This window comes from Podarcis cretensis, assembly GCF_951804945.1.
Source record: "Podarcis cretensis genome assembly, chromosome: 5".
Lineage (NCBI taxonomy): Eukaryota > Metazoa > Chordata > Lepidosauria > Squamata > Lacertidae > Podarcis > Podarcis cretensis.
This window is the reverse complement of record NC_137174.1, coordinates 40246285-40266722: the sequence shown is the minus strand read 5'-3', so window position 1 is coordinate 40266722 and position 20438 is coordinate 40246285. Positions and strand designations below refer to the sequence as shown.

The following is a 20438-nucleotide window of genomic DNA, read 5'->3' as shown; positions in this document are numbered from 1 at the left end:
TGTGGAGGAATTTGTTCTAGACAAGGGTTCAGAAAAACCTGAGACGTTTCCTTGGGAAAATAGTTTCCAGTGGAATGTAGAGACTTGGTTCATTTGACCCCAGTGGTTGGCCCTGAATAGACTCATTCGCCAATGCAAGTCGATTTACTGCATTGGATTACATTGAGTTACTGAATCGGAAATTGCTGCTTATAAATTTATAGCCAGGTTGTTAAATATAACAATCAGACAAATTTACCCACCCACCCCAATGTATAGTTTAGATAGCGATGTATCGGGCTTATTTTTCTTCTGGTCGAAGAATTGCTGTTATGGCTTTTTAATGCCATTTGCTCTTCCAGCATTTAATCATTGTCTTGAAAAGTGGTCTGATAATAGAATAAGGGCTTTGGAGTTTGGATGGCTTAGTGGATTAATTTTCACCTTTTGTTAGCTTGGTTTGAATCCAGAAACTCTGATCAGAAAGAAAATATTCTGATTAAATAGCTTAGAAGAATAACTTTAAAATATGAAGGGCTGTCATCTGACATTGTTAGAACTTTGTACCACACCTGAAATTAGAAAACTGTTCATAATTTTTTTTATTTTTGTTAAGAGATTCACAAATATGGTCTGAATACCATTTTCCTGCATTCAGAAAAATGAGTGAGCGTATTTATTACATATGTTGTGTGTTAAGGACTGGATGCTAGTTTTTTGTTTCATACTTTAGGGGATCTTCCCCATGATATCTATGTATTTGAGTAGTTATTGCGTATAGGAAAGAGAGAAATGATAAAAATGATGAGGTATTTTTACAAAGGGTTTCCGGCAGCAGATTGATATTTTTTAAATTTCTGAGCAGTTTTTATGGGTTGGAACTGTTATTCAATGTGATTATTTTTTTATGCTTCTTTGGCCACCTTAGACTGAATTTCTAGTGACCCCACAGTGCATTAGCTTTTCTTTCTTTCGGGTTTGTTGAAAAAACAGTAGTGTTCTTTTCCAGAAAATTTAAAAGATAAGAAATTCCCAAAGTAAGCAGCACTAAACGTCTATTACCAAAATGGGACACAAACTGGTTATATGTCTCGTTTTTTCCATATATATCATTCTAATTGAAGGAGAGAAAACTTACTTTACTTTTAATATATTAGAAGCCCTCCATCTAAAAGCTAAACTCTGAAGAGCTTTGTTAGTTTCACACATGCAGTGATTGAGTTGATCATCTGTATCATAGCCTTTTTCAGTTAACAGCAAAGCTTGATTGCGTATAACTCATGTAGTCCCATTATAAAGATACACATGCAAATGTTTAGTTTCTCTATTGCACCATAATAATTGGTATTAGAACAGTTTAAATATATCATAATCCCCACCCTCTCTGTTTTTCTTAGTAGCTATATGGCTGATTTTGCATATTGATGTTGACCATTTAAATGTATTGGATTCTTATAACTGAAATAAAGGCTTTCTCCTCTGTTTAGATGTATCATATTAACTGCATTGGTTAGAGTGCATGGGCTGTTTGATGTGTTTTGGAGTAAAGGAGATAATAGCAAAAATTGTGAGTTAAACACTCCCAAGAGATTTAAAGAAAATATAAATGCACTTTTAATTATGATGCAAATTTACTACATGATCTAATCAACATGAAATATTATTGATTGGGCTTTTATGCACAGTGGTATAGCAGAGCAGCTTCATTTTTCATTATTAAAAGGCAAATTGAGAGCACTTTACTAAATTATTTTTTTATTAGCTGCATGTTTATCCAAATTATAATTTCGAAATTTATCCTTGAGTGAAAATGTACTTTTAATTGCGTACATATTGCTTTTAATCAAGATACAAACAGAGACAAATCAGAACTTGTATGGATTTACATCTTTTCAACTTCATGGTATGTTAGCTTTTATGATTAAACTTTTTAAAAATAATTAACAGGAGTTGTATCCAATATAACTTATAGTATATTGGTTTCTTCAGTACATTGAAATTATACCTTGTTATTGGTTGTAGTATATAATGTAAAAAAACCCACCAAAATCAAATCATGAGAATGTTGCATTATTTCGGATTCATAAATCCCTATTGCCACATCAGTTGCAGCTGGGGAGAGGACATATTTCTGATTGTGTCCCCCCCCCCTTCTCCGGGGGAAAAAAAACACCTTTCTGCTTTTAGTAAACTAACACTTTAGGGAGAGAACTGCCTCCCCCCCTGTTGTCCTATGCTTTCATGCATGTAGAGAGACTTTTATATAGGAGAGTGTTCAAAAGTACGGTACCTGGAAGCTATCAAAAGGTAAGAATTAGATTCCAGTCCATCCTACCCCAATCTTTGGTCCACAAATGTTATAGGACTACAACATAATCCTTGACAATTGGTCATGTTGTCTGGGAATGATGAGAGTTGTTTCCCTGAGATCAAAGGTTAGGGAATAGACTAAGCGATCAAGGTTCAAATCTTCCCTCAACTATGAAGTTAACTGGATTACCTTGGGCCAGTCATTCTCTGTCACTCTAACCTACCTCACAGCGGTGCTTGTTGAGAGGATAAAATGGGTGGAGGAAGAATCACGCATGCTGCCCTAAAAAATGGAGGATTTAAAATGAAGTAATGTAATAATAAATGTGCCTGTGGTATGTTGTAAACGTGAGAATCTGTTCCTATCATCAGAACATCACCTTTAGATTTTCACTTTCTTGACAAAACTTGCAAATTGTGTACTAAGTCTGCGACATTTCATTAGCAAGTTTGATCCGATCACGAAATCAAAGAACATTATTTTATCTTTTACAAAAAATACTACCTCTTTGTATGCTAACAACATTGGATAACTGACAATAAATGAAGGATTACTTTTCCTTCCCATTGCCTAGACCCCCAAATACAGTATTAAGTCAAGTGTAAATCAGTGGGGATTTTCTTGCTGAAATACCTGGATTATTTGTTGATGGAGTTGGTCAATAAATAATTATAGAGATATTAAAAGCAAGGAAAAAAGAGCTCAGTTGCCAATTTGCATTCTCTACAGCTTTGTGAAGAAGTCCTCCTTAGCCTGAGCATTAAACTGAAACACTAATGAACATTTAAGCAGTATATTATAATTACAGTATTTGATTTCTTGTAGTTTTTTTAGAGTATAGCCACAACTGTTTTCAGGCTTTGCTTTCATTCTTTATTCATGCTATATAGAAGTGCTGTAGCCAGACGATGATAAGTCTTTTGTCTTCAACTTGAAACGTATGCTGTGGAACTCTCACAGAGCCCCAAATAATATTGTAGCCTTGTGGTAAGTGAAATTAAGATGCAGCTCACATTGTGAGACCTATTGCAAAGGGCATGTCATTATTGTGTGGGCAAACCTACACTCACACATCGGAAGTTCAACTAGGTTCTTTAGGTGAATCCAAGGGCTTAGTTATGCCCAGCGATACGTTCCCCAGGCCCCTGCCCTTTGTTTGAATAGCAGGCCACTGCACTGGTGCTTGAAATTTTGAAATCAAACTCCTCCATTTTGAAACTAACCTTTGCCATGTCTTCTTGGGGCAGAGCTGCTGCTCAAGACACAATTCAATGTTCCTTTGGTTCTAGGTCACCCTTTCTAAACACTTTCGGTTTTCCATGCTACTGCAATTTAGAATCAAAGAGTTAGAAAGACCCTCCAAGGCCCACCTCCCAGGGGTGCAGAGAACGCCATTGTTTCAATATCCAGCCTCTACTTACTGGAAACATCCCATTGCCTGGATTCACCATGTAGCCACCTTCCTGCTCACATCCTTTTGCAGCTCTAATAACCAATTTCTATCTCCAGTGTTTATTGTGCTGCTCCTCCCCTGTAACAATGCACACTGCCTTTTCCCAAACCGCTTCATCTGACTCATTCACTGGCTCATTCACTGACCATAGCCTCACTTTTAAAACCTGCCCTTTCTTGGCAATGCAGAGTCACTTTGGTTAGCCCAGTGTTGCTTTCTTGTAGCTCTGTTATAAGTAAGATATTAATGATGGTGCGTACATCTTCCATTGGGAAGTGAGTGTCCTGTGCTCCCCTCCTTTCCTTTGTGGGGCTCCCATATCCTGGTTTAATAAACCTTGCCCTAACTGTTCTGTTGAAAATGGCAATAAAATGTTGGTTCTGGGCAGCACTATTTTTCTAGAAAAAGAGGTTCCGGAACCCACCTGAGAGGTGCTGGAACTGAGGTCCGGAGAGTTCCCGTCCTGGTTCTGAGACTGAGAGAAGGATGGCTGTGTGTATGGAATTTTGAAATTCCATTGTAGCTATCTTTGACTGAGAGCATTCTGATAATTTGTAAAATCTTCAGGGCTTACGTCCTTTTAAGGAACTATTCCTTTCCCACAAACCTTTGTCCTTTCTTTAAAGGCTGTCTTGTTACACAGTAGTTCATCTTCGTTATGGTGATTTTTTTTTTTAAAAAATTAACAGGTTTATTAATCTTGAAGAATTTATTATCGTCAAACATGAGATATTATTAAGTTGCTATTGTACAAAGCGTTTTGCCTCACTTTTGGAATGACTTGTCCTCTGCATTGGCAGACACAGAAACATTCATTTTGTTTCCTAATTAGAAGAACTGCAAGCAGAAGCTATGACAGAGTTCAGCTCCTCAATGTACAGCCTGCCAGGTTCCATAGCGCTGGCTTTATAAAATTCTCCTTAATTCAGGAACAGAATATCATTAACTTTGTAAGTGGATGAATACAATGGACAAGCAATTTAATTAACTTCTAACATTGAACGTTGGATGGGAGACAAAATGAAATTATGCACATATTTCTCAGGCAGGCAGTCAACCTTGAAAGGGGGCTTGATTGTGCTGGGTCAGACAAGGGGACAGCTCTGTCCAATTATTTCATATTTAGCCTTAGAATATGAAATTTGAAATTTGGTACTTTGTAAATCAATCGTCCCTTATTTTGAGGCAGCTTACAAAGATTCCCGGAGATACAGAACAGCACCCGGTGACTGTGACATGCTAAATACAGCCTTTTACCACATGATTCCCTTCCCATTGAGAGATGACCTGGATAATACTAAATGAAATGGGCAATAATGTCTTCTCAACAAATTGAATTTGCCATCACCGAGTCTATTATAGAAGAAGAGATCCATGAAATACTAAATTGATTTGAAGCCAGACGGTGTTCTAATTACAGTTGCTTAAAGTCAAGTGATCATGGTAAATGTGGCTCAACTTTAGACTTAAATTTTCGACAAAGTAACAATATCTTTTCTCTGAAACACAAAAGATCACGGTCGTTTGGTGCTCATAAACCACTGGAGGTGTGGGGTGCCATTTTCATATCTATTTCGTAGCAGAAGAATGTGCAGCATGTTGTAGATTCTGTACTTGGAACCACAGGCAATTTCATTAAAAGACCAGAATATATATTTTTCCACCTTCTCTTAAATATTTCCTGAAATCTTTTCCACGTAGGTCTTCTCAGTTTTTGGTATATAGAAAATGAGAACAGTAAGAAATTGTCTGGACTAGAACCTTTCTGCAGTAGTGCTATGTTGTTGTGAATTTTGGGGGTTTTTTCCAGAGAGTTCTTACACAGAAGAGCATTCAGAAATGCCACACGTACCCCTGCCATCTGAAATAATTCAGTTCAATCTAGCACCACAGACTTCTGCCATTTAATTATGCTGTGTGTTTAGATCAGGCAGGATGATCTGTAAAATTTTGTGAAGTGGGGAGACGTTAGGCTCTTTGTTTTAATAGCAGTTGACCATCTCACACATCTGCACAGCCAATCATCAGGGATGATGGGTCTGACATCATCCAAAACATCTGGGGAGACCCAGGTTGGTGAAGGGTGTGGTAAACCATAGTTTACTGTTACATGAACGTGGCTGCTCAAACCTCGCGGTTGCACCCTCCTCCCTCCCCTTTCATCTTCCCAGCACAGCTGCCAGGAGGCAGTATTAAGCTTTTGATTTCTGTTTTAAAATCACCAGTTTTCTGTGTCGCGGGAGTGACTTATTGTTAGATTAAACTATTGTTTATTGAGGCAAGGCAGGAACCAGCCCATGGTTAACCAACATTATTTAAACTAACCAGAGTTCTCTCCCCCACACCCCCGTCGCCCACATTCACAGATAACAGACTCTGGTGAGTCGTTTTTAGCAATGAATAACACGGCATTCTCTGTTAAATCAGTGGCAATTTAAAAGACAGAAATTAAGGTGCTCTAGCACCTGATCCTAGCCACCAAGGATGCCTTAACAGGCCTGCATCATGAAAGCAACTTCAAAAATGGCAGAATTATTTTGCAGGGACTGCTGGTCTTTAGGATAAAGCAGTGGGATTGTTAAAGAGTTAGTGCAAGTAATTTGATCCCCTTTTAAAGTTCCAAACGGCCGTGTATTGGATAGACAAGGCGTGATGTGAAAACAAAGCACAATAACAGTTTAACGCTGTGTACTTTGGCTGATAAGACAAATGCCGGAAATGATAAATTGCTGGACACCTAATTTGTTTGCAGATAAAAAGTGATAGATTATTTTTTAATGAGATGATTTGTGTACACAGTTTCCCCCCCACTTAGACATTCACCCCAATCCAGAGAACAAAAAACCCCCACAAAAAAAACCTTTTAACTGAAGGCATAAGATTACTAAAGAACTCCATGCCTTCCTCTGTACTGGGATATCTTTTTCTATCTGTTCCTGATCTCCAGATCCTGGATCTGCTTTGGCACCGTGCTGATTGACAGGCGAAATGGCCCGCCTTACCCACCCATAGTTCAGGAGGGTGGTGGGAACAGGAGGATATGGAGCAGCATCTTCCTGCGCTTTTAATTATAAGTGAAAACTAAATGTATTCCATTTGCATCTAAATGAAGCTGTTAAGGAACACAAGCAACCCACCCAGCCTTCAAATTAGCTTTGAAAATGGGTTATGTCTAATAACGGTGGCCCATTTATATCCTTCCCAATGCATTGCAACACAAAAGGATGCAATGAAAGATCCTTTAAAAAGAAGAAAAGAAAAGAAACCACTAACCAGTAAATGAATGCTTTTATGTAAAAATGTTGTCATGATATCAGGAGTTATTGTGGCTCCTCTTTTGCCGTTGCTCTTCAAACTGAAATATGGCAGCTAATAGACTACATTTTTCTAATGGAAAAATAAGTGCTCTCGACAGTCAGGTTTATAAATATGTAAAAAAACAAAAACATAACAAAAAACTCCTCTTTTAATTGTTTTTGGCCAAAAAGGCAGGTAATCAATAATATCAGACGTGACAAACATACTGGTGACGCATGCTATAGTCAAAAGGACTGGCAAGAGATAAGGACTTCCTGTCAGCAGTGACCTATGCTAATTAATATTCAGATGCTGTCATTTTCCATGACAAATGGATTCCTTGAGCTATATTGATATAGTAGGTTAAACATTGAAAAAGTTAAGTTGCACTTTGACTTTAAATATTCATTACAGCTAATTATGGATTTTATGACTACATGAATTACACTTTCTGAGTCGCCATTGGCAATTTATTTTACATTTATTTAAGGCACTCTTCATAATTGCAATATTAGCTTTAGCACGTTCAATGAGGGTTGTGTGCGGTGAATGTTTACTCTCCGTGGTGATTATTTAAACGTTTTACTTTAAGTACTTCCGTGTAGTTGTTAAATTTGCACAAGTGAAATGACCCATAGATCAGCATCTAATTAACAATTAAGTAGACACGGTTGCCTTTAGACTTCATAAATATTTTCATATTTTATCAGAATAACATTTCCATATCGTGCAAGTCATTATTGGTATGGCAGTTATAAGCTATGGATTCCCCACCCCCGCAAAATAGTATCAAAATATGCTTGCCGTGCTGAAAATTTCCTTTGAGCTTAATTGGACGACCGAATGAACTCCAGCATATTACTGTTGGAATGCTCTGTGTAAATACTGATTGCTGCTAAGATACGTGTATTGTTGTCGTTATTGTTGTTATTATTATTATTATTAAATTTATACCAACCTTCATCTGAGGATCACGGGGTGGTTCATAATATAAAAACACAAACATACATAATATAAAAACAAACAAAACAACACACACTGTTTGAAAGGCCATAGTTTGTTCAATTAGCTAAAGTTCTGGGAGAAGAGGAATGTTTTTGCCTGCAGCCTAAAGATATATAGACACAAATAATTTTGTTTATATGCCGCCTTCTCACAGTTCAAACCATGCTCAAGGCAGCTTTGAAAAAAATAGGTATCAAACTACAACATGAGAAAAAGTAGTCATAAATAAATAAAACATTTAAAAATGCAAACAATTTCTACATAAATCACAACAAAATCTAAATAAAGATAGAAAAATCCAGCAGAAACAACCCCCTCCCCCAACAACACCTCAGCCCAGATATGTAATGCACCCGGTGAACCTCCCTGAGGAGAGTTTTCCACAAATGGGGAGCCACTGCAGAAAAGGCCCTTTCTTGTGTTGCCACCATCCAGGTCTCTCATGGAGGATGCATATGAAGAAGGGCCTCAGATGGTGATCCCAGGATCCAGGTCAGTTCCCATGGGGTTCATGTCTGTGTGGATATATGTACTACTTTACCATATATATATGGTAGAGTCCATATTCCATAGCACCCTGCCAACACTTACATATGGATCAGCAGCTGCGGTGCATATGGGCTGCTCTGTTTCATTGGATAGAGAGCAAATCCATGCATACCAAGTAAATCTGCTTCCTCAGTTGATAAAACTCTGCAATTGATGGGGCTCTTCCAGCTCCTCTCTGGTAAGAAATTGTGGCAACTGTATATTTTGAGAAATGTGATTAAGGAGCTTAGAAACGATAATGCCAATTCAGCAGAATGGAATTGTCTTATAAAAACTGAAATTCAATATCTGTCAACCATACTTGAAAGTTCATGAGAGTTATATCGAAATAAATGTGTTTCACTCAGAGGCTGAAAAACAAAATAAGAAGAAGAATCCAGACCTTAAACCAGCACTAGAAAATAATAGTAATTAAAAGGGGGGGGTATGTTTGTAAATAAGCCCAATGTGCTATTGGCAAAGGATTTTGTTTTTTGCAACAGAACGTAGAAAGTTCTATTTCAGTCTTTCTGTGTGGAGTTGGGTGAATCTGTCAACTTTGGTTTCTGTCCATTATTATTTCTTCTTCTTCTTCTTCTTCTTCTTCTTCTTCTTCTTCTTCTTCTTCTTCGAGTTTCCGCATTTCCACATCAGTTTGTGTTTATTAAGTCCTCATGAAATTCTATTGTATTTTACTGTGAACTCCTCCTAATACACATACAGTTTTTAAGCAGTTTTTTGAGCTAAACTTCTAGGTCCTACCCAATTGGGAAATTTTTAGTAGCTTCTAAACTTGTGTGAAGCTGCTTTATACAGAATCAGGCCACTGGTCCATCAAACCCTGTACAGTGGTACCTCCGGTTGCGGATGGGATCCATTCTGGAGGTCCGGCCGGATCCCGAGGTTTTCGCAACCAGAGAGACCGCTTCTGCGCACGCATGGCAGTAGAGCGCTTCTGCGCATGTGCGCGCGGCCAAAAATCCAGAAGTATACTTCCGGGTTTGCCGCTTACGTATCCCGAAGTTTATGTAAGCAGAGGAATACGTAAGCGGAGGTACGACTGTTTTCTGACTGGCAGAAACAGGATTGAATCCTGCCCACCAACAAGGTGAAGTGTCTTGCACCAGACCCCACTATGAAGAGGGTGAAGTAATAGAGGAAGTCAGGAATTGGTGATGATGAGAGGAGATTTCTGTTGGTCCTAGTGTGGAGAGGGGCAAATACCATTTGGGATCTGCTTCAAGGCGACAAAGGGTTGTATCCAATGCTAATCCCATTCAGAGTCGACCAATTGAAGTGAATATACTTGACTAAACATAGGTTCACTCATTTCAGTGGGATTACTCTGAGTAGAACTTATTTACAGATAAAAGAAATGTTTTGGGTTGGAGTTAGGCAGAAAGCCTCCAAGATCCCAGCTGTGAGCTTTTCCCGCTACCTGAGAGGGACAGGGATTGGGGACCACAGAGCATGTGCTTCTCCACTAACCTCTCTCACGGATTTATGGACACAGTGCTAATGGGATATGTGCAGGGAAGAGAGTGGTGCTTTCAACTCTGAGGACGATTGTGGTTTTTATTTTAGACTTAAGGGGGGGGGGGGATGAGCAAAGGGAAGAAATCTTGGGAGTGGGAAGACAGGGACACCCTTCTGGAAGAGGCAGAGTTTTGGCTCACTGATTGCTGCATTATTTATGAGAAGCTGCACATCTAGAGATTAAACATTTGCTGATTTGTCAAAAGCACAAACATGAGGGTTCTGCCCATCTCCTTGACATATTAGTTCATCCAACGGAAAACACTGTCACACTTTTAATTGATGAGTGCACTTTCTGGTGACCCAGGCAGCCTGCGCCAGGTTTTTATTATTATTATTCGTCCTATTTTTTATTATTATGCATTTATACACGGAGGAGGCAAATAAGTAGCAAGCGTTCTTAAGGAGGACTCTTCCAAGGTTAACCATTCTGAAGAAGGGCAGATTGACGGAATGGTAACAAAAGAAGAATGTAGTACAAGATAAAAAGGCTGACACCGAATATGTAATATCTTAATAGAATTTCATTAGCAATTAATAAAAGGCAGCTGCTGCTTACTGGTTATACACTAATGATACTCTGGCCTTTAACGTCCCAGGAATCACAGTGATAATTTTTTAAATAGCAATGTTCTTGAAGGGCTCCTCCTTGCAGAGATTTATTTGATATTAGCACTCATTCACATAGTGAGAATTCCTATGCTCAGGCTTTGTCTATTCTGCAATTGCATAACTCTGGTGGTGGTGGTGGTGTTTTTCCTGCAAAATTTAAGATGCTACCAAAGGGAATAGGGAAGTAATAACCTGATCATGAATAGATCCTGTTCTGTCAAAGCTGTTGCACTGCCAATTTTCACCCAAAAGAGAGTTGGCAGACTTGGGGTGGGGAGAGAATGAACTGTCGTGTGAGGAATCCGCCTGAGGATTTTGGATGAATTTGCTAAACTGTTGTGTGTTCCATTCAGTTTTGTGCCAGAGTTCACTGTGATGTGGCACAGAAATTGCATGCACAATGGTCTGGAGCCGAAGGAAGAATCATTATAGCAGAGCTTTCCAAACTTTTCATGTTGGGGGACACACTTTTTAGACAAGCATCATTTTGCCACATCAAAATTACTAGCAAACTGGATGGAGGTCAAACTAACCCCTTTCCAGCCCTGGGAGACGACACACCTACGCACGGCACACCTACGCACTGCAGCTGTCGCACTAACATGTCACAGCACACAGTTTGGAAGGCTCTGCATTACAGTCTTCATGGAATCTCACTAGTACTCTGATGGGCGTGTACAGGTACATGTTCTTGAAAGGATCTATCCTCCCAAATACCTGCCCTTGAAATCAGCAAGGAAAGGCCCTGTTTGTTGTCACATGGGCAGTGGTGGCCAATAGGGAAAGGACATGAGGCAGGGCCTTCTCTGTGGTGACATCACATTTGTGGAACTTCCTCCCTGACTCGCGCCAGAGCACCGGACAAAAAAGGACAGGGGGGTAGAAAGAGAAGAAACATAATGCAAAAATGGTGATATATAAATGTTCTTATCTATGCTAATAATGATTAATAATAACCTCCTATATTCTGTATAAACTCATTCCAAATATCAGTATATTTACCCAAACAAAGCCTGTGTTTATAAGCAATCCATTCATACGTTGCATGTGCTGTCGTGTCTTCAACCCATTGGTTAAAGGAAACCATAGTTTTGTTCTTCCAGTTCATCAATACCAGTTTTTTTGGCCATAGTTAGGGCACATTTTCATTGTCCAGTTGTCAACTTCCATATGATAGTTAGAGAATTCAAAAGAATATTTTTTTCCTGAAAATTTTAAGTTTCTCCTTACAGTCAGGTTTATACACTTCAACACTTCCTCCAGATATCCAGGACTATACTACAGCTACCTGGGCGCTGCTTCTTCTCAAGAATGAGCTCCTAGAAATCCTTAAGGGTTTTTTAGGGCATATTTAAGTATGTTGTATAATCGTGTTTTTGTTGCCAGTGACATTTGCCAATTAGTAGTAAATGAATTCTGAAGGATCATACTGCCTTTAAACACCAAAAGGATTTTTTTTAATTAATTTTTTTTTAGTTTATTGATTTTATGTCTTTCTACACTTATAATATTTCAGGTTTCAAGCTTTTGGGAGTGGTTTCTTTATGTTTTGCTGACTTGGTTTCTCTTTTCTTACAGGCACTGGGAAGCTTTTACTTTCTACATGAATCCTTGAAAAACATTTATCAATTTGACTTTAAAGGTAAGTGGAAGCTACAATATTCACTTATCTGGAATTAAGTCTGTGAGGCTTACGTCTGAATAGAAATGTTCAGAATTGCAGTGTTCTGTTCTGCTCATATTAGAAGGAGCAGCCTACATTACTTTTCCAGGACTATTTTCACACTTTACATGGGGCAAACCCAAGTTTACCTCTCAATGCACACTTGACAAGAAACTGTGGCCAATTCTGGTCCTCTCACCAATGTATTCCTGTGATTCCCAACATTTTGAAAGTTGCCTGCTCTCTCACTTTAATATATATTAATATATATATATATCAAAAGCTTCATTTAGCTTATTGAGACAGGTCACATTCATTCTACGTTTTTGCACCACATTTATTTGAAACATCATTGAAATTGTAAGTGAACTAATTGTCTCAATTGTCTCAATTTCATTATTCTTGTTGTAACCCAAGATAGATTGCCCGCTTTCTTGTAATTGAGGGTAGAGGCCTGTCTTCAGTGAAGGATTGGAAACAGCCGTTCTGTGAGTGTTGCGTTTCAAGGTTTAGTGGTCATAAATCCTCATCATCCTTTTGATGTGAAAGTAAAACCCGAGATATAACGCAGAGGATTCATCGTAGCATATTTTTATCCCTGAATAAAGGGGCAATGTAGATTGCAGCATTAATATGAGAACTTGTTAATGAGAGATTAACTTGCCTGTCTGCTCAGTCTCTCCACCTGTAACAGTTCAATGGGTGCTGAACAATAATACGGGTCACTCTTAATCAAGTCAGTTGTGAAGATGCCCGGTACATGCACTTACGTTTTAATGCTAAGTCTGGATTTTGTACCTGATTGCTTCCATCACCAAATTCAACCTTCACCTCACTGCAATTTATTTATTATTTAATTACATTTATGTCGTACCTTTCCTCCATGGATCTCAAGGTGCTCTATAAGAGGGTGACCAGTGACAAACACCATCCCAGCATCGTCATCAGTGCTGGTCTTTGGTCTCTCAAATTTTGGTGGTGCCCTGTGTGCAGCACTAAAATTCTGCCCCGCTGCCTACTGCGCTCCATTCTAAAACATTGCTTTTGTGCCCCCTGCAGCACAGCACCGACCACACTACCCTAAAACCACCTCTGTCATTAGCGTCATCAAAATGTTATTGGTCAAACGTGTACGGTTTATAGCCAAAAAATGAACCAGTCAAACAAATTTTAGCAAGCAAGCAAAGATTTAAAAACACAGCATAGTAAAACTCATAAAACATACTTGCACTTTATGGCGCATCTCTGAGAAGGCTTGTCTCATGGTTTTTACTGTGCTGGGAAGCTTTTAGCTGTGTTGAACTTAGCAGTCTTAGCCATGCTAGACAACAGATGTTTAATTTTTCCCCCGTGATCCTATGAGTGACAATCGGCTGGAAGAATTTCTTTAAATTTTTTGCCCTTGGAATTTCATATAACTTACAATGTAACATGTAGCGTATAATGACCTATGCTATCTGGCATTCCCAGATACAAAAGCACTGTTATCTCGGAATTTTCTTATTACTCCCCTCTAAACAGTTGGTTTGAAATCTCTGAGCTAACAACGAACAAGCTGTAGCACACTGCAGGCATAAATGCATGGCATCTTTCAGATCATGGTATGAGAGAGTGAGTAGTTTAGCTATATACCCCTCTACATCAGTATGAAATGGAGAACATGAATTTCCTCACCATGGACAGTTCTTACAACATGAGTGTCAGCTGTACATCAGTTGAGCAAAAACTTCTGAGACCTTCACTTGGTATTGTCAGCAGCAACAAAATCTAGTATTTATGTCTGTGTTTTTTCTTCTGTTGTGTGTGTTAAAACCTCTTTGCAGAGGTAGTAACAATAATAATAATTTATTATTTATACCCCGCCCATCTGGCTGGGTTTCCCCAGCCACCCTGGGCGGCTTCCAACAGAATGTTAAAATACAATAATCTATTAAACATTAAAAGCTTCCCTAAACAGGGCTGCCTTCAGATGTCTTCTAAAAGTCTGGTAGTTATTGTTCTCTTTGACATCTGGTGGGAGGGTGTTCCACAGGGCGGGTGCCACTACCGAGACGGCTCTCTGCCTGGTTCCCTGTAACTTGGCTTCTCACAGTGAGGGAACCGCCAGAAAGCCCTCGGCGCTGGACTTCAGTGTCTGGGTAGAACGATGGGGTGGAGATGCTCCTTCAGGTATATAGGACCGAGGCCGTTTAGGGCTTTAAAGGTCAGCACCAATACTTTGAATTGTGCTGGGAAATGTACTGGAAAGAGGTGGAGGTATTCTAAATGCTCCTTGTTTCTTCCTAGCTAAGAAGTACAAAAAAGTTACGGGGAAGGAAATCTACTCAGATACATTAGAAAGTACACCTATGCTGGAAAAAGAAAAGTTCCCACAGGATTATTTCCCTGAGGTAAGTATAGAATCTTAGCGTTGGAAGGGACTCCGAGGGTCATCTAGTCCAACCCCTTGCAATGCAGGAATCTCAGCTAAAGTACCCATTACAGGTGGCCATCCAACCTCTGCTTAAAAATCTCCAAGGAAAGAGAGTCCACCACCTCTTGTGGGAGTCTGTTCTACTGCCGAACAGCTCTTACTGTCAGAAGGTTTTATAGGCAAGAAGGAAGTGCTTGATTGTGATCTCGTTCTAGTGACCTGGTTGGAGCCATATTAGGAAAGATGGGGAAGAGCCCCCACACTCAAGCAAATCTGAGCCAAAGCTGAGTACAGTGGTACCTCAGGTTACATACGCTTCAGGTTACAGACTCCACTAACCCAGAAATAGTACCTCGGGTTAAGAACTTTGCTTCAGGATGAAAACAGAAATCGTGCTCTGGTGGCACGGCAGCAGCGGGAGGCCCCATTAGCTAAAGTGGTGCTTCAGGTTAAGAACAGACCTCCAGAACGAATTAAGTTCTTAACCCGAGGTACCACTGTACCACCTAAGTGGGATAATAGCCTGGCTCCTGCATGGACCAACCAGCCCTTTCGGTCTACCATGCTCCTCCAGCAACCTGCATGACCAATTCAGCCCCTCCATTTTTCCTGATGGGTGGCATTTCAGGAGGCCTGCTCACCCCGCACCATCATCCCTCCATCCCTCTCTCCCCCCGCAGTCCCACAACTGACTTCCTCATATACTCTTTGCAACTGGACCCACCCCTTGGGCACATTTGTGTGTGAAGCCCCAAGGCAAGGGTGGCTACTTTGCATGCTGAATTTTTCAGGGAAAATTTGCATCGACTTTACATTGCTGTGTGTTTACCCCCAGGCTTCTAACGTAACGTTTATGTTCCTTTTTTTTCTTTTTTTTTTGCGGGTGGGGTTTGCCCTTGGTTTAAGACTGATTTCTTTTCTTTTTATTACTGCCGCTTAAGGATGATCTAAAAGTAATTACAATGATTGAGGCATAATGCAATTCAAAATAATTACAGCCCACTGCATATAAAAGTAACAAAACTTTCTCTGCTGATTTATGGCTTCTCTTGGCTGTGCATGAATCTCAAACGATGCCTTTGGGAGCAACACTCCAGATAATGTTAGGTCATTTTTAAAAAGCAGATTTGTGTAGTCTATCAGGGCTGAGTAATTTCCCCCCCCTCCATAGTGAGAAATTGGTTGTTATCATAGATCACCGATACTGCTCAAAGCTCTTGTGAAAGATGAATTAATTTCACTAATGCTTTAATGCAAACCTTTCATGGAGAAGGCTGTATGGTGATAACCTTACCCACAGTCTCTCCTTTCTCAATGATGATTTATGTTGTCTTTTAGTAGATGAAACTGCCTGTATTCACAATCCGTCGGCTGGCTAAAGGAATCTTATTAACAGGAAAACTAGGGAGAGACTTAATATTGTGTAAGGTGAAAGATGCCAAACTCATTTCTTGGGGTGTGGAGTTGCTATATTCTAAAATTCAGATAACACATCGCTGAAGAACACAGATAATCCTGAACAGTTTTGATATTTGGTGCTTCTCTAGACACAGGCGACCTGCTTTCTGAGACGGATCACTACATGAGTATCTCAGTGGGTTGGAATGGCAAATTTGAGAGTTGTTCCCCTGTTCGATCCCATGATCAACTAAGCTCAAGCTCCCACCCCCAAAAGGCTTGGCTTCCAATGGTCAGTACCAGACATACACCCTGTCTCAAACTTTTGCTTGCAATGTGAATCTTGGAACAAATTTAAAACTACAGATTTGCCAGGATTTCTTAAAGCAACAGATGTTTCTAAGCCTGTTTTAGAGCTTCTATCTACTGCTGCTAGGGAGTCTAGAAATGCAAGGATAAACATCTCTGCCATTTTTAGCATTCTTTGCCACTACTGTCTTCTTCAGTCACCTCACAACTTCTGGCTTAACTCAATTGAGGGGTGGTGGAAGGGCTGACCTCCACCCCACAACGACAAAAAGAACATAAATGATACATTAGAAGACTGGTGTGAACACAAAGTGATGTGAAATTGATGCAAGCTCTTAGTGGTCATCATAATTTGCAGTGTTAGGGTCTTTTGAGTCTTGAAAGAAGAATGGTTTTCTAATTAGGAACTGAAATATACTTTCCATTCACCAATATGAAGCACATTGCCTTCAGGAAAGCAAGACCTTAATTTTTAACATATGGAGTTCTGCTCAACGGCGGAATTCACATGCACTAGTAGGAAAGCCTGCTTTCGTGGTGGCCTTCTTGGAGGAAGAGCGTTCTTCTTCAAGGAGGAGCAGAGGCCAGCTGATCAGTCTTTGTACTGATCCACACCATCTGTCCGTCTTCTTGGAGCTGTAGCAAGGTGACGCATAAGGAGAGACGAGGCTTCCCAGGAAGCTTTTGCTTTGCTTTTGGACTACAGTTCCCAGTGTCCCTGACAGTTGGCCATGCAGACTGGAACAGGTGGCAGCTGGAGTCTAGCAATATGTAAAGAGTCGCAAGTTACCCTTTCCTGCTTTAAAGGAGTAATGCTGGGACTGAGTTGCATCTAGCAGGGGTCGCCAACGTAGTGCCTTTCAGATGTGGTGACCTACATTGTCCATGACCATTGGGAATGATGATGGTTGTAGACCAGAACATCTAGAAGGCACTACATTTGCCACCCATGGGCTGTGGGATGGACGCACATGTGATAATGCACTGCCATGACCATGGAGGGCTTGTTAGCACTACTAAATTCATCACAGTGAATGAGCATAAATTTGCGACACTGTGATTGTTCCCCAGTCCCACTGCTCAGAATACAGCCTTTGATGGGCCTAATCTTAAGGTGTCTACTGTTCCAATTACACTTCTTCAGAAGCAGGAATCGGATTACTGCCACTGTCACTTCAAAACATCTTTCTTTTATCTCTCCTGCTTGGTATGGTTGAGTGAACCCCTGCTGGGTCACTGCTGTAAATTGATTTGGCTCCTTTCAGTAAAATGATGGTGAAAAGATGAATTAGGACGCTGTGCTACTCATTATCTAGCATGGCTTGTGTGCATTACTTATTGGTCCTGGTGATGCTTGTCACGTTAATGTTTCCTGGACATCCCTTTTTACTTTTTAACAACTCGGGGTTATTTATGTTGCTGGCCTTTCTTTCCAGAAGGATCCATCTGATACCAACACATGCTATTAAAGGTTATGCTATTAAAGGCATTTTTTAGTCCCCTCCCCGCAGACCTGCAATGGTTTATATAATCACCTTATCATTTCTTTTATTTAATGGAGAGGTGCTTCCTTCTTTCTTTCTTTTTTTGTATGTTAGTGAGTCTCCTGATGTGCACTCTTTCCTATTCAGTTAGCCACTGAGACCTATGTACATCTTTCCCCTTCTAGGAGATGGGAAAGAGGTTGCTTTATGCTTCTGTGAAGCCAGACTGCCTTGGTAGTGCTAATTTCATTCTCTGTTATAAGCTTCCTTCTCCACTGTCTTAGTGCTGATGTAATACAGAAAGCTCCTTCCATCCATCCATCCATCCATCCATCCATCCATCCAGAACATTAGGGAACTGGATAAGAAGTGTTAGAATGCACTGCCTAATGTCTTCCCACTCCTCTTGTAGACCACTAAGGCCCATCAATTAGGGTTCTTGTTCATGAATGGAACCTACATATGAAGAGCTGTCTTTTCTCTTCTGGTCTCCCCCCCCCCCCGCCAAAGCATGGATGCTGGGAGTGAGGCCAATGGACACAGCAGACTCTCCAGGTCTACACAGCTACACCCATGTGAAGCTAGTGCCCAAATAGCTCTAGTCCTGTTACAATCAGGTTTCATAAATAGTCCACAACATAAATGCTGGTCTCACCAGTTGTCTGTGATGCATCAAAGCAATGAAACTGTCAGCTCACCATTACATAGCCACAACAGAGCTACAATAAAAAAAAAATTGCTTGCCAAAAATATTACCCTTTTCCTCTGTGTATTGCTCTGAGTAGGAGCAACACTTGCTTGTTGGCTGTTTTTTGTGCAAAGCTAGGAATAATTTTATGTGTAAAGAACCCCAAATCTCTTGAAATAACACTTCATGGCAATAGTTTACTTTAGGGGGGTTTTAGGTCAAGGGCAAGATACTAATTGCTTCTCAGTATTTCACATTAGAAATTTATTCTGCTGAGTTCCTGCCTTAATTTCTATCAGTCAGACATGCAGAGTTAGATTTAATATATGACCCAGATCAACATAACCAGCATTGTATTGGTTATTTTATTGTATTATTTCATTGTTGTTGTAGACCACTTTGGGCCCTACGCACAGAAAAGTGGTTTATAAGTGCAATAGATAAAAAATAGCGTGTTCTTGATCAAAATACCACGTCCCGTTGTGGAGGAAGGCATCTGAGCCAAATCTTACGTAGACATGATTCAATCTATGAATAAAAGATGATGGAAAATAAATCATTGTGCAATTTGCTTTTGCTGAACAACAACAAAAACAGAAACCTGTATTTGTGTGGGTTTTTTATCTTGTTTTTCAATTCTGTCAGCAGCAGTGTTATGAAAGCAAAATTACAAGAAGTAACAACTGTTAGTCATAGAGGTTTTGAGAAGAGTAAAGAAATCTACAGGAATAGTATGCCAAAGTGCTTTCAAAGCTCACTGGCGTTTGATGAAAAAGGAACTTGTTCAAAATACACATCACGTTTCTCTGTCTCTCTCTACCTCTCACACCCTTCATGTTGGCTGACTAAATCTGTTTAAATGCCCACTTCCTGATTGTGACTTTGCTTGGATAGCCCTTTGCTTAGGATTGCCCCTAACATCCACGGGGCAAGTGTACACTGGTCCTTTTCTCTTTCTCAGAGATATCCCAGGAAAGAATGGACACAACCTTTGTCAGAGTGAAAGGTTCTATAACCCAGTCTTGCCCTGAAGAGACTGTGCTGACAAAACATGGCCATCTCTGATACATCTAACAGTTGCAATGCATGGTTTGTATGTTGATTTGTTCATTCACAAGCAGGCTCAGCTGCAGTTTGGTATATTAACAGAACCCACTGGGGCATTTTCACTAGCCACTAAAGCAGCATTTTTATTTTTATTCTTAAAGCTGATTAGAAAGAACCAATGGCTCTTCATAAAAAAAAGAAGAAATCCGGAGTGATTTCTCACAATTGTTTGTCAGCTGATCTGTTTTTGCCCCACACAAGGTGACTGTAGCTAAAGATCATAAAATGGCCATGACAAATAACAGTGAGAGACTTTTCAGGCATATCCTCAACATCCATGTCACGTCACGATGCAGCAGGTCTTATATCACCACGAATGTTTGTTCAGGACACTTTCCTGCTATTAATACTCAAGAAGAAGCCTTCCTTCTTCAACAGGCTTGTGAACTGTGTTAACTGAGTTGTTTTGCTATATGGACAACGTATTTTTATTAGGTGAGATCTAGAGGGTCCCAACCCTTAGTTTAAGGTGCTCCTGAGCACACAATGTGGGGTATTCCAATTTCCCCCTTCCAGTCTCACACTATTTTCTGGAGGTGCCCTGACTCTCAAGAGTAGCCTTTCAGGGGGTCACAAGAGAGTTGAGCCGAAATAAAGAACCAGGAAACCCACATTGTGAAAGCAGAATTTAGCTTGCACTTCTTGGAGTCCAAAC

General features: G+C 40.0%; 1 protein-coding gene across 4 annotated transcripts in view; it reads left to right on the top strand.

Moving 5' to 3' along the window:
- The window catches only part of INPP5A (inositol polyphosphate-5-phosphatase A), a 240041-nt gene that overhangs the window by 110780 nt on the left and 108823 nt on the right, over nt 1-20438 (top strand). For all 4 annotated transcript variants that reach the window (XM_079978457.1, XM_079978459.1, XM_079978458.1 and 1 more), the window contains exons 5-6: nt 12300-12363; nt 14671-14774. In XM_079978457.1, coding sequence (XP_079834583.1) covers nt 12300-12363; nt 14671-14774 — 168 coding nt within the window. The remainder of the gene's footprint in view (nt 1-12299; nt 12364-14670; nt 14775-20438) is intronic.